The 13,083-nt window shown below is 43.1% G+C and overlaps 1 protein-coding gene across 1 annotated transcript in view; it reads right to left on the bottom strand.

Moving 5' to 3' along the window:
- PCNX2 (pecanex 2) overlaps positions 1 to 13,083 on the bottom strand; it is a 159,806-nt gene that overhangs the window by 27,499 nt on the left and 119,224 nt on the right. Inside the window, exon 25 of the mRNA XM_040597716.1 lies at positions 10,648 to 10,863. Coding sequence (XP_040453650.1) covers positions 10,648 to 10,863 — 216 coding nt within the window. The remainder of the gene's footprint in view (positions 1 to 10,647; positions 10,864 to 13,083) is intronic.

Below are 13,083 nucleotides of genomic sequence, written 5' to 3'. Positions count from 1 at the left end.
GTTCTCCAAATACGCGAGCTCAGTTCTTGATGTATGGATCTTTTTAAAATGTACTCTCTGTGGGCTGTTGCAAAACTTAACTCTCCACTGAATTTGTACATAAACCATCTTTCAAGGCCACCTCCTGCGATGCAAGTTACACGTACGTCAGGCATGGGCCTTCTGCCCAAGGTTCAGTAGCACCCCAGGAGAGAGCCGGCTCCGTCAGCTTCCCAACGGCTTCAACAGGAGCGGAAGGTGCAAGACACCGTGCTGCAGTTCAGCAGCTGTGACCCCCCCTGCCAGGACCGACAGGCCTGTTCCGTTGTGTCACTGGCAATGGGAGAAGAATTTGGCGATGTTCATCATCTGAATGTTGGACCTGGAAAGAATAGCGTCAGCTCCAGTCCCCCAGTGTTTGCCAGCACCTGGAAAGCGAGCCTGGAGCAAGGCAGCGCCCAAAGGCCTTTCTGCGCAGCACCAGGACAGCGTCTATCCCAGCCCCATCCCAACTGCCTGGTCAACAACCTGTGGACTTCAGTTCGTACCGACAGAAGTAGCACCCAAAATATTCCTTTCTCCGCACTAAGAAAAACCTTTCAAAATATAACAAAATATGTGAAAGTATTGGTTATCACCTCTTTTTTTTTTGCCTGGACACCTCCTAAAACGTATCGAGCATGCAAAAACATCCAAGAAAAAGAAGAACAGAAAGATCAGAAGGAAACGTGTGAGAAATAAAACAGGATTGTAGCCCTACGAGATGGGGGGCAAAAAAGATCACGTATATTCCAGTGTTCTCTGTTCAGTTTTCTGTAAGTAAAAATTTACACGGTGTAGCCAGTGTTGTTCACACACTGATATATGTATTCCTCCCTGGACTTCAGAGATACGCAGTACAACAAATTATTAAATGTCTTCAAGCCTCCCAAATAGAAACACCTTTCCTCTCAACACTGCCACAAAGTACAAAACATGACCTATTAGCTGACATTTCCAGTTGGACTAGACATGAACTGGACTGCTTCTGCTTCATATTTCACAGATTTCTACATGAATTAACACTTCCTGCTCAACAGCAAAAAAACCCAACAACCGCTCTGGGCCAGTGGATGCTTTTCCCAAGTCAAGTCACAAGGCATCATGCTCAAACTCAAGCAGGGAGGCATATTCCTTTGTACATAGCTCCAAAAGAGTGAAGTAACTACTCCATGCCGGTGCTGTTACTAACGCTGTGATGTTTATTTTTGAAAGTTTAAAGGTCTCTCAGTATTAAACTGAATTAAAGAGAAGATACACCTTCATCCCGGGTGCTAAATTAAGTATTACCAAATGTTTATAACTGATGAATTACACAAGCCTAATCAACAGCTGCCAGGGATCCCCTTACAACTAAGGGACCTAAAGATGTCTTTGCTCAGTCTGTGTAAGTCTGTTCTTAAATATTTTCATTTTTTCTTTTGGTATGGAAAGATCACATTTCACTCCTATGGAATGCTGGCTGTTTCTATGTGATCCCTGTATTATTACTATTAATAAATACCAAATATTATTACCATAGATTTTGTAATTACTACTTTTCTTAAGCCATTTATTTTGTAAAATACAGGGCCTAATGAGGCTGGCAATGCAAATAACAGGCGAATTTCAGAGACCCTCGGTGTCTGAGGGAAGCTGTCATCACGTGCATAACCAACAGAAGATGCCAGAACAAGTATTTGCGTTCTCAGCTAATTCAACAGGTAAAAATGTCTCCGAGTCATCATTGCTCGGTAATTTTAACCAGTTAGAAGTTAAAATTACACTACAGTGGGTGCAATTAACGTTGAACTTAGGGAGTGAGAGACATTCTAACTGAGACTATGTTATTCCAGACGCTCTGGGAACCAACCAGAGGAGCTTACATGGTCATTTGGCAGATTTATTCCAAAGAATGAAATCAGGGCTGTGCTCTTCAACATCTGGCAAACGTGCACTTGCTTAACGAAAGCTGTTTGATGGCTGTAGGTACTACCACCTTGGGGATTTGTGTCCGGACTGCTTGCGGAGCCACTGGGGTACCCCTGTTAAGTTTAAAGGTGTAAGCTGAGCCATGGCCAGCGCTCTGAGACAACACCAAAACCTATTCCTACCATCATGCTGCTGATCAGTATTTCCAAAAGACGCCTAGCAAAAGGACTCCAGCCTGCAAAGACAAAATGCAGGCTTGATGTCCAAGTATATGGTTCCCTCCCAATTCTTGCAGTCAGTTCTAGAAAGACTGCCAGTAATTTTCTCTCATCTTTAATTGAGCCTTACTTTAATCCATGATGCACTGGCTGGACTTCAATGCCACAGATTTGCACATTACTGAGAAATTTCATTTTACCAGTGCGTATATCAATCCTTTTTGGTTCATTACTTTAGACACCGGTACTGCAGAGACTAAGGGCACGTGCTCAGCTTTATGCATTGAGCCAAAAGGGACAAGTCACGGAAAATGAAGTTAAGTATTTGTGTACATCTTTTACAGAAGGGTGGCCCTAAACTTTCGTGTGTATGTTAGAAGCTGATGATTTCAATGACAGCTTTTATATTGCTTCTCAAAAAATTACCGAGTTCAAGCAACTCTGAGAGAATTATTCATAAAACCAAAGAGCAGGGAGCAGAACGTGCACTTCAGTTCTGCAATATAATTAAGTGTAGTACCATTAAATATTAAAATACAGGAAAATGTTTTCACTGGTAATTAGTCATTTTAAAATCTGAGGGAAAACATTTTTTTCACATTTCTTTCTGCACTAGGAAGAAAATAAGCTCTCATGCTTCACTCAAGCTTCATCATTCACTGTGACCCTTGCTAGTACAGATGAGACTGATTCATTTGTAAGATATCTAACACTGGATGGTTGCCAAAAATCCATCAATGCAAAAACATGCGCCAGCTGAACAAAGCAAGGTCAATCTATGTGAGCTCAGGAGAAAATCAGGGTGGGAACTTGGAGCTCTTTCTTATTTTCCTGACACATCAGGATTTGAGGACTGACTTGTGCTCTGCCAGAATGATCTGACCTAAATGGAAATGAGAAAATTGAAACCGAAGACTGTAATCTCGCTTCAAGAGGATACATAAAATACACCTACATTAATGACCACCCAGCCTTCTAGAATTTAAGGGTGAAATCGAAGTGTGCTTTTGAACTCAATTTTGAAAACTCAAGTGAAAAGAACAGTATTTTTCGGTTCTGAAGGGCCAGAAAGACAATCCTGTAACACAACCACATGCTTCCAGAAGCAGTTTGAGTTTCTATAAAGCACTGCAGTTCAACAACACATCTAGAATGAGGACTAATTATTGCAGCTGAAGGAAGCGATAGCTCGAGCACTGAGCATTGCTGACATACAATAAGCAACTAGGGTGCAAATGTATGTAGAAAGGGCTCATAGGGCTCATGCAATAATCCCACCCCACAAATGTTAAGATGATCATAAGTCACTCTCTTACACTAGGCACTTCAAGCTTTAAACTCTGCGACCCCAACGACCAGTTTTGGACTAGGGGATTTAACTAGGTGTTAAGTCTGAGAGATGGAGCTGGATATAGAGATGGCAGCTGTGAGGGTGGACTGAAGCCTAGGGTAACTCCTTCCGTAGGCCATGCAGAGGTGTCTTCACCGATGGATGACTCCACAAAGATGCCTGGCTGCTCATCAGTTTGGCAAAATCATGCACCTGATAAATGCATTACAGTGGAAGTCTCTGACTCTGCTCCACCCTGCTCTGCAGCAAACCTGAGTATTCACCAAATCTGATGGATAAGGCTCTTTCCCAGGGAACACTTCTCTTCTGCTCAGGATAGCAGCTTAAGAAGCAGCACTTATCACCCAGTAGCTGCACAAAGAGCATAATTACGCCGTCCTCTCCCAAAACAAACCTCAGATACAGCTCTAGAAACACAGAAAAACAAACACTTCAAAAAGGAGTGAACTGAGCTCCCAAATGGAAACTCATGAACCCCAGAACTGGACACATTCTGGAAACCAGCAACAGTTTTGGCTCTTTTCCTTGTGGAATTTGGATCAAGAACAGTAATTTATAGGCTCTGATGGTCTCGGGTTGTTTCAAAGAAGTATCTCAAGACTTAAAAAACAATATTAATTATTCAAGCATCAAAGCTGTCAGTTATGAAACTGTGGTTTGGTTTTCAGCTGCTTCAGGTGCTTGCATGCCCGAAAAATAGCCTGGCTTTCAAGCCAGATCAGTTGCTCTGATAGCAGGCATACCATCTCCTCAGAAACCTTTCCTCTTCTTGGTCCACAGAGACACATTACAGAAGGCCAGGTGGAAGAAAGCATTCACTAAAGATGCCAGTTGTTAAAACTTGCAGCTGCCAAATACCACAAAAACCTCTCATGTCACCTCTTTTGGAGCGCAATGCAAGGTGCCACATTTTGTTTCTGGCAAAGCTATTTTCTCAATAAAAAGGTTGCAGTGCATCCAATGACATTTTCCTTCCTTCCAGAAGTCTTCTCCAGTGCACCCACATATACATATAAAGTTGTGGACGGGAGGAAAGGGAAAAAGGACATCAACTATTCATTCTGGTCTGTGTCACAGAAACTATTCTAAGCCTATTTGAAAATCATAGATGGCTTCCACTGTTGGAGCACTGCTGTACACCTAGAAGGGTTGTACATCATAGATTTCCTGCATTCAACATAAGGCAGGATCTTTAAAAATCCCAACTAAATCACCAAGGTTAAAGAAAGCCCTTTGCATCCTCTCTGTCCATGCCTCTAGTATTTCTGAGCACTGTCTCTCTCAGCCTCTGTTCTTTCCCACAAACAACATACTTTTGGTTTTTAACCTTCTGCCCAAAAAGATGTGTTAAAAATACCTGCTTTTCTCTGAACTTGTAATCTATCAATACCTTTTGATGGTCTGGTGCATACACTGAACATACCTCAAGTGTGGTCTCAGGAAAGACATGAAGGTGGGCACTTTAATTTCCCAACAGCAAGAGGCGATTTGTAAAAGTGAAAGTTGCAACCACCCTTTAAACAAAGAATGATTCTTGCTAGCGCTACGGAGCCTTCAGACAGAGAAATCAAACACAAATAAATATTCCTTACACTGGTAATGTACTTGCTGCTGTAATAAAACTACACAGTGTACACATGCACTGCAGAAATTAATATCTGTTCTTATTTCTTAGACATCGTTACTATGCTTAAGGTGTACACCCTAAACTGGCTGCATTCATACACCATTTTGCGTGGGAAATAAGCTAGCTAACACAGAGAAAGCCCCACAGGCGATCCCATCCTGCTGTCACAGCTGCCTTCCACTACGTACAGTCACATCTGTGTCTGCTCTGCGCTTCCTCCCTTGATTCATCTAATGAAGATCCAAGCGAAGCATGAATATTGAACATGCAACATGCAGTAACCAAAAAATCATAGCAGAGGTTTAGAAGTCAATTACATGATTGAAGAATCCCAGGCATGGGTTAGAAAATAGCTCCTCAAGATTTCAGCATCACCCTCCGTAAGTTATTTCTGCACACGTAACGCCTAACTGGATGTTCTCCAAAAGACACTTTGTAGAGGCACAGACTAAACAGGAAAATATTTTAAGTCTTCCTTATTCTACAGGGAAGTTGCAGGAGCTAGGTATTTTGACATTCATCCTGCTTGTTCCCTGATTGTGGTTTTCCCCTGCCTCTTCCTTTCAAATTAAATGATACATTATGTATTTCCTCTGGCAGGCTGCTTTTAGCATACAGCTCTGGTCTAACACCGACAGCAGAGCTCAGTTAACGAAGGGCTTGATTCCCCAATACCAGTGGGGTCCACCAGTGCAGCTCCCTCCAAGTTTTCACCTAGCCTGAGCTCATTACTACCCTCTCTTCGATTTTGGTAAAGGAGGAGTTGGGCATCTCCTCTGAATGCCTGGAGGTATCGAGCCTCCCCCTCCCTTTACACACAGGATCGACGCCAGGGAGGCACATCCCCTCTGTCTGTAGAAAGGAAGAGTGAAGGACTAATTCATACAAGGTGCTTAATCTGAACAGGACTAATCCCCGCTTTGATGACTCTCTTCTTTCAGTCTGCTCAGTCTGTATCTTCTTACCCTGCCTGCAGGGGTTCGGTGGTTGGGGTTTTGTGGGTTTTTGTTTTCATTTAAAAGCTGGGCCAAATGCTTCTATTATATACAGTTAGAAGGGCATCTGGATCAGTCATCATTTATAATGGCAACTCTCCATTAGGTTGGACTGCAGACTGGGGGGGGGCAGTACCTCCTGCCCTCCGTACACCTAAGTTCAGAAGACTCAGTGACCCCTTCTTTGGGCACTGCTGTGGCAGTATCACCAGCACAGCTTTTCAGCTACCACAACAAGAAACACCCATAGGAAAATCCAGAGCTCCGCAACGCAAACATTGCTTTTAGTTTACTCATAAACAGAAAACAGTCACAGACACAGAGAACACTGCTGTCATTCATTCATTTCCAAAGCAAACATCGACTTCTTATTTAAGGAACAGCAGATTTTTAGGGCCCTCAATTAAAATTACTTGTTTGAAATTGAAGTCAAGCAGCCAAAACTCAGAAATTACAGATTACGAGTTCCTCCTCTGGCCCTTTTTTTCCTCCTTGCGGGAAACCGTTCTGTACAATGAAAGGAATCGGGGTCCTATGTGCAAAACAGTGCATGACCAGACAACTAAAAATAGGAATGTAAGATGCCCAGAGCAGAGGAAATGAGCCTAGTGCTTAACAACTGCCTCTTGACTTTGCAAACCACCATGTTCTTCCAGGGCAGCTGCATACACTCTTCCCACTTACGCAGAAAAAAATTCCTACTGTATTCAGCTGTACCCCACACCAGTCATTTGCAAGATATGAAATGGTGAAGGACATGCTTAGTCTGCAGAAGAGATGGCTCTCGGTGCTGCCTGGGGACAGCTCTGACCTCCTGCCCCTGCAGGCAGTGATCCCGCTCAAAGGAAGCAGCAAAGAAAACCTTCCAAGGAGGAGTTGCAGCTCAGTCCCAGCTTTCACAGAGCTTCCTTGGGATAGCCCTTGGCCCAGCCCCTTACAGCTCCTGCCTTCAGGTCAGCCCTTCTGGCTCCTTTTACTCAGACTCAGTGTCCCAGGGTCTGGGCACCCTTGTGTAACCCCTATGGCCCTAGCAGAACAGCCTGGCACCTTGTTGACACGAGGACAAAAACTGTTACAGAGAGGGCACGGTACCGCAGCACAGCTCACCTGGCTTACCTGGGGCACAATCCACCCCCTGGTGCCAGCACGCCACCTCAGCGAGTCTCTGCTGGCCACGCAGCAGACTACCTGCCCACGCTTTGGAATCCGTGAAGCTTTTGTTAGTGTCTCTGTTGGGCAGATCCATCCTATCTGGCTTGTGCCTGGTTCCCCTCTGTTCCTCCTACTCCGTCCTTAAGGAGGCTGGTAATTCATGTGGTTTCCCTGGCACCCATTCTGCACGGCCCAGTGGGGTTCGACTCTCACAGGGCATGTCAAATGCTACATGTTTGAGCTGTTCTCCCCTCAGGTATGTTCCTTTATTGAATCCTACATGGCTTCTCTGTTCCAAGCCAAACAACATCATAACAACACTCGCACACTCTAGTGTCTCTTCCCATAACACCTTCTCTACCCAGAGAAAATATTCCAAAAGCCGGAGAAACCTTCCTTACACACCATGTCTGCGAGGACACAAACTAACCACAAGTTTTCTCTTATTCTTGGAATAGCATCATCCAGTGGGTTCAGAGAAGAGTACGGGGGGAATCCATCTCCCTCCCATTTCCATCCTTTCCCTCTCCTTCTAGTATTGGGTGCTCTCTTCCCCCAGTGACACTCCGAGGGTGAGGAGGAATAGGGGACTGGATCTGTACTGCAGATGAGATAACCTAGGTGAGATTCCCATTCCCGTTTTCCCACTGCTCTCTTCCTCCTCCAGCAACCTGCCTGTGCTTTCCCAGTTCACAGTTCGCTGCTGCTCTGTCTGCCCAGCTCTTTGGAACACCCAGCTAAGGGTGCTGTTTGCAGGCTGCCAGCCTCCTCCTGAGGAGCGTGAGAGAGACTGGGAAAGGGGATATTCTCAATGGGAACTCAGCTGGCTCTAACTGGCAACCCATGAAACACAGGGGAGGCTGCAGGGCTCAGCCCCAGCTGAATGTGAAGACCTGTTGAGCCAGCAGACGTGCTGGATCTACTCACAAAGCAAACCAGGTGCAGTACTAACACTGAACAGCGTTAGGCAATCTGCATGAAAAGGTCATTTTTCAGACGCATTTAGTTACTTAAACTATGATTTTAGGGAATACTGCAGTGCCTTGACAGATAGCACACTGCAATTTTTGAGCTTTGCTCGCTGATCCAAATGCCTGGTAATGAACCATCCTGGCTCAAAGTCAAAGTCTTCCCAAATCGCAATGCAACAAAACTACCCAGTTGTTCACCATTCAACTTCCAGTTCATTAAGCCCATCTGCTAGACCCCTGATCTTTTTATCCAGCTAGCAAATGGTTTTGAGGATCCTTTCATATTTTTTTAATCTCTGTTTCCAAGGTTTACTTTTTTTGAACTGAACTGCCCAGGGATGGTGATGATGGAGAGGGACCCAGCAACAGGTGGCAACTGCATAAAGGAAAAAAAAAAAAAACAAACCACTCACAAAACTCATGTAATTTAAGCATGAAACTGAGATTTCTTTCTTCTGTTTGCTTCAAATCCTACAGTGAACTATTTTAACACAAAAGGACGATCAGCAAAGATAATTTTCTGAAACTAGAATGCAAGTTAATGGAAACATACATGGTCCTGCTTACTGAAAACCCCAACAAATCTGAAAATGTCACCATTGTCCATGATGTATCTCTTTAACATACCTAAATACCTCCTGGAAGTCACTATTCAGATCTGCAGAAATTAATGAACTATTTTTTTCCTTTACAGAGTTTCCAGAAAGAATTATAACTGTGAGCAACCTAAGAGGAATCAAAATGATAGGCTGACTTAAAAAACGACAAAAAAACAATTATCTCAGAGATTTACCAGCCTGTGAAACCAGTGGTACTGTAACGAAAAGATCTGAACTGCCACAGTATTTAACTGTTCTTGCAGAACAACAGAAATCTGCATTTGTCTGGCCTGGGTTTGAAAGAAGTAATAGCAAATTCCAAATCCACCCAAAAAACACTTTCCACCTGTGGACTCTATAGGGTGCTTAATGTCAGTACCTATCCCTGACACAGCAGCACCACTGCTTACCTTGGGGGCACACAAGGAGGATGTAATACTCGCACAGATGTCTTTGTAGTTGAAGAAAGCCACACAGCCAAACATACATCATCACCATGAACAACAAGAAATCACAAGGCTGATAAACAAATTATTTATCTTCTTTCCCAGTTTCTTTTTCTTACAATCACCTTTGTACTGAACAGGTAGCTCTTCAGGTACTACCATACTGAGCTGTTTCAAGTATTTACTGTTTTCTACGTAACATTTCTTAAGATACAGGAGGGTTATCTTCATCCCCACCACACAGGAGGGGAAGTGAACATCAAGCATTTACCACAACCTGTTCACCAGCCTACAGGGCGTCTGTCACAGGGCCAAGGCTGGAGCCCACACGTTATTTCCTAGTCTAATCCTCCCACACCTCAGTGCACTCAGAGCCAGTCTGTCTCCTATTTTCTCATACTCAACCTTGTTGAAAAGTCACCTCGATTATACACTCCTGTTGCCCATTAGATGCTCAGCCCTTGAGCCCCAGAAGCTGTTTATTGGACCTTCAAAACTCACATCACCTGTAATTGCAAAGTGGTACCTTTGAAAGGTTACAAACCCAAGCAAGTAACCCAGACAGCCAACATGTGTAGCATGAACAAAATTTAAAAGCTGTTCAAAGTTTAGTGGGTTTAATTTCCATTTTTCTTCCTACTTTAGGGACAACGATAGACAAAAGGACAGGAGTGTGACACTACAAGCAACTGGCCTCACAAAAGCGATACCATTGAGGAAGGGGATGCAATTATCATTCCCTAAAGAGGAGTGTCCTGACAAAGGAATATACTGAACAGGCAGAAAGTGAGGTCCTTTCTGCAGCTGGAACCAGCCCTTCCTAAAGAAGAGAAATATGAAGCCCTGGTCGACTTGCTTCTCCCTCTGCTGTTCTGTTGTGACAGAGACCACCCAGCTCAGCCCACGATCTGACACAGAGCGTTTTCCTGTGGGAGGAATCTGATCATATTTGTGTTTTTTTTTTTCAAAGACAAGTTTTGGGGGTTGAACAATTCTAAGAACAACTTTGGGTGTTCTAAGAACTTTTCGTGGTTATGGAGGGAAAGAAACGCTGAAAACATAACTAAGCATAAGCTAAAAGAACTGTGAACCAAGCAAGTAACTCAACATGCCTTCTTTCTGAAAGTTTTGTGATACTGCAAACACGACTCCCAATTTCTTACCATCTAAGTTTCAAAATATTGTCATTCAAATAATCACACAAAGAAGTACAGAGATTTTAGACAGACAAATAGCTGTAAAAAGAGACAGAGAAAGGTCCTTAAACTCTATGTCCTGCTATAGAGCTGTGATAGATTAAGAAGCCAAACAGGGTTTGTTGCTGTTTTTGTTGTTATTTAAATCATCAGGGTTCCTTACCTCGAAATTCCAGCCCTCTGAGCTGAAAGGTGACAAGGCCATTTCCAATTTCGATCAAGTGCACAAAGGCATTTAAATAATCCGATGCCAGAATAAAACAGTCTCCTGTGTTGTAGTTTCCCCAGCGGCCCAAAATCAAATCTCCACAAAGAGACTCCTGCAGAGATCTTGTCAAATGCTCATAAAAAATGGAGTTGAGATTATTGTCATCGTTTCCTACAACCAGAGCAGCACACATTCGTAAAGAATAGAATTTATAACACGCTAAGCCATTCTGCATAAAATCCCATATTCTTTTTCATTCCTGCATAAAGATTCTTCCTCTCACTGGATGATATCTTCCTGATACTTTATACAATCTACATTTCCTAGGTGGTTTTTAGCCCTTCAGAGAATCACACCTGAAAATTCTGCTTAATATAACCAATATTGTAAACAGAACATCAAATTAATAATTACACATATTTCAGACTGAATCAAATCATCTCTGTGTTTTACAACAGCAAGAATTTTTTGGCTAACTGAATGTCTCTGCAATGCAAATATCTACATATCGTTCTTAATTTTAAGAAACCAGAAATCATTATTTCAGTACATAAGCTTAAATCTGAATATTGTTTCTGAGATTTTTAAGGAATTAGTTCACACAGCTTCCAATAATTCTGTTGGGATTGTTTTCTTGCAGTCTTCCAGGAATTTGTCAAGGCTTTGTCCATGACTTATCTCTTGGTACTTAAGATGAGGATACATATTTTTAGAGTTCCTTTAGTATATTGAGAAACAATGAAATAAGTTTTGTTCGCCGCTAGAACTGTTACCACTTCTTTTAAAATAGTAGCTGTCCAATTACACATTGCTTGGACCAATTGTCCAGGTGAAAAACACCCCATCACATTCTAGAAGTGTCATCTCATAAAGGTCTATGGCATTTGACTGGATTAAAAGCAGCACTTTATGATGGTGATCTGTGAAAGGGAACGAACCTTTCACAAATGCTAACACAGTGCCACATAATCCAATGTGCTGTTGTCTTGTGTTGTACACTTTTACACAATATATGCCTGACATGAGAACCGCTTTTCTTGCCTATAATGCATCAGCATCTCACCTTCAATACTTCTATGATGCTGGTACATGAATAGACACACATGTACAAACCAGCATCTTGTAGGTGTATTTGTATACAAGAGAGTGTATGTGGATATATATGTACAGGTAGACATGCATATTTATATCTGTGCATATTTAGAAGCAGATCTAAAGATCTAACATGGAGAAAAAAAAAAACAACAGAAGATGACAGGCTGTAGCTTCCCCCACAAATTGTTCCTCCATACAAGAGGAGGAGTGGGCACGTTACTATGCTGCCCGTCATCCCCATGCCCATTATACATCCAGCCCTGGTGTGTATGTACACGCAGGTGTGTATTCATATCCAGACACACTCAGCTATACACCTTCTGAAATTTTTTTGTTCAAAATCTGAGCAAGTCATAAAATGAATCTTTTAAGCACACACACAAAAGGAATGTTTTGCTTGAGCTATGGGGTTTAAATCATAATTAACTTATTAGCATATATAATAATGCTAAAGGTTATTGCTATCAGATGACAGAACGGCTTTGGGAAACATCTTATCCTCCTGCCTTGAAACGATAAATAATGAACGAGCACTATATATGCCCCAAACTGCTAATACCTCCCTCGCCTTCTTAGACACTCTGGATTACAGCCATTTCTGCTTAAAGATGTGTATTTAATCGCACTACTGATGTAATGGATAAGGATTTAAAAATTGTGTGTATGACAGAAATATAATGCAATGATTAAAACGTAAACTTAGACCTCCACAATACAAGCCCCTGACACCTCAGTGGCAAAATAAAATCAGCCACAGAAGGCTAAAGTGGAAGGAACCCATATATGAAACCCTGCTCTCTGTCAGTGGGACTGGGAATTGGCATGAAACGCTGGTACCGGTTTCCCCTGGGAAGGGCTCTGTCCTGCCAGGTGCTGAAGGGCATCAGCCGAGGTACCACACGCTCCCTGCATCCACCCACCTGCCCAAAAATGCTCTCACTTTCCAGCCTCACAGCACCAAGAGGTGCTGTAACTGCCATGGACTGGAGCTCATTTAATGCACCGATACCCAGCGGAGAGGCCCACCATCTTTCCTACCGCTTTCTTTCACTTCCTCCTGCAAAATTTCCATGACCCCTTTCTCCCCCTTCTCCAAAAAGGTTTCTCTTTAGCGAAGAGGAGACACCTGTAAGCCCAAACTGCCCAGCAGCAGGGCACTGTTAACCTGCTGCTTTTTCCCAAAGCCTTCCCCTGCCCACGGCTGACCTTTGAGTCTAGCCAGGGTGCCTGCTGCGTGCTCCGCACGAACGGCAATCTTACCGTTAACCGAGCGACTCAGCCCAGCAGCCGCCTGCA

The sequence above is a fragment of the Falco naumanni genome, chromosome 6 (genome assembly GCF_017639655.2).
Source record: "Falco naumanni isolate bFalNau1 chromosome 6, bFalNau1.pat, whole genome shotgun sequence".
Lineage (NCBI taxonomy): Eukaryota > Metazoa > Chordata > Aves > Falconiformes > Falconidae > Falco > Falco naumanni.
The sequence above is the reverse complement of the archived record's forward strand: the minus strand, read 5'-3'. Positions and strand labels throughout refer to the sequence as shown.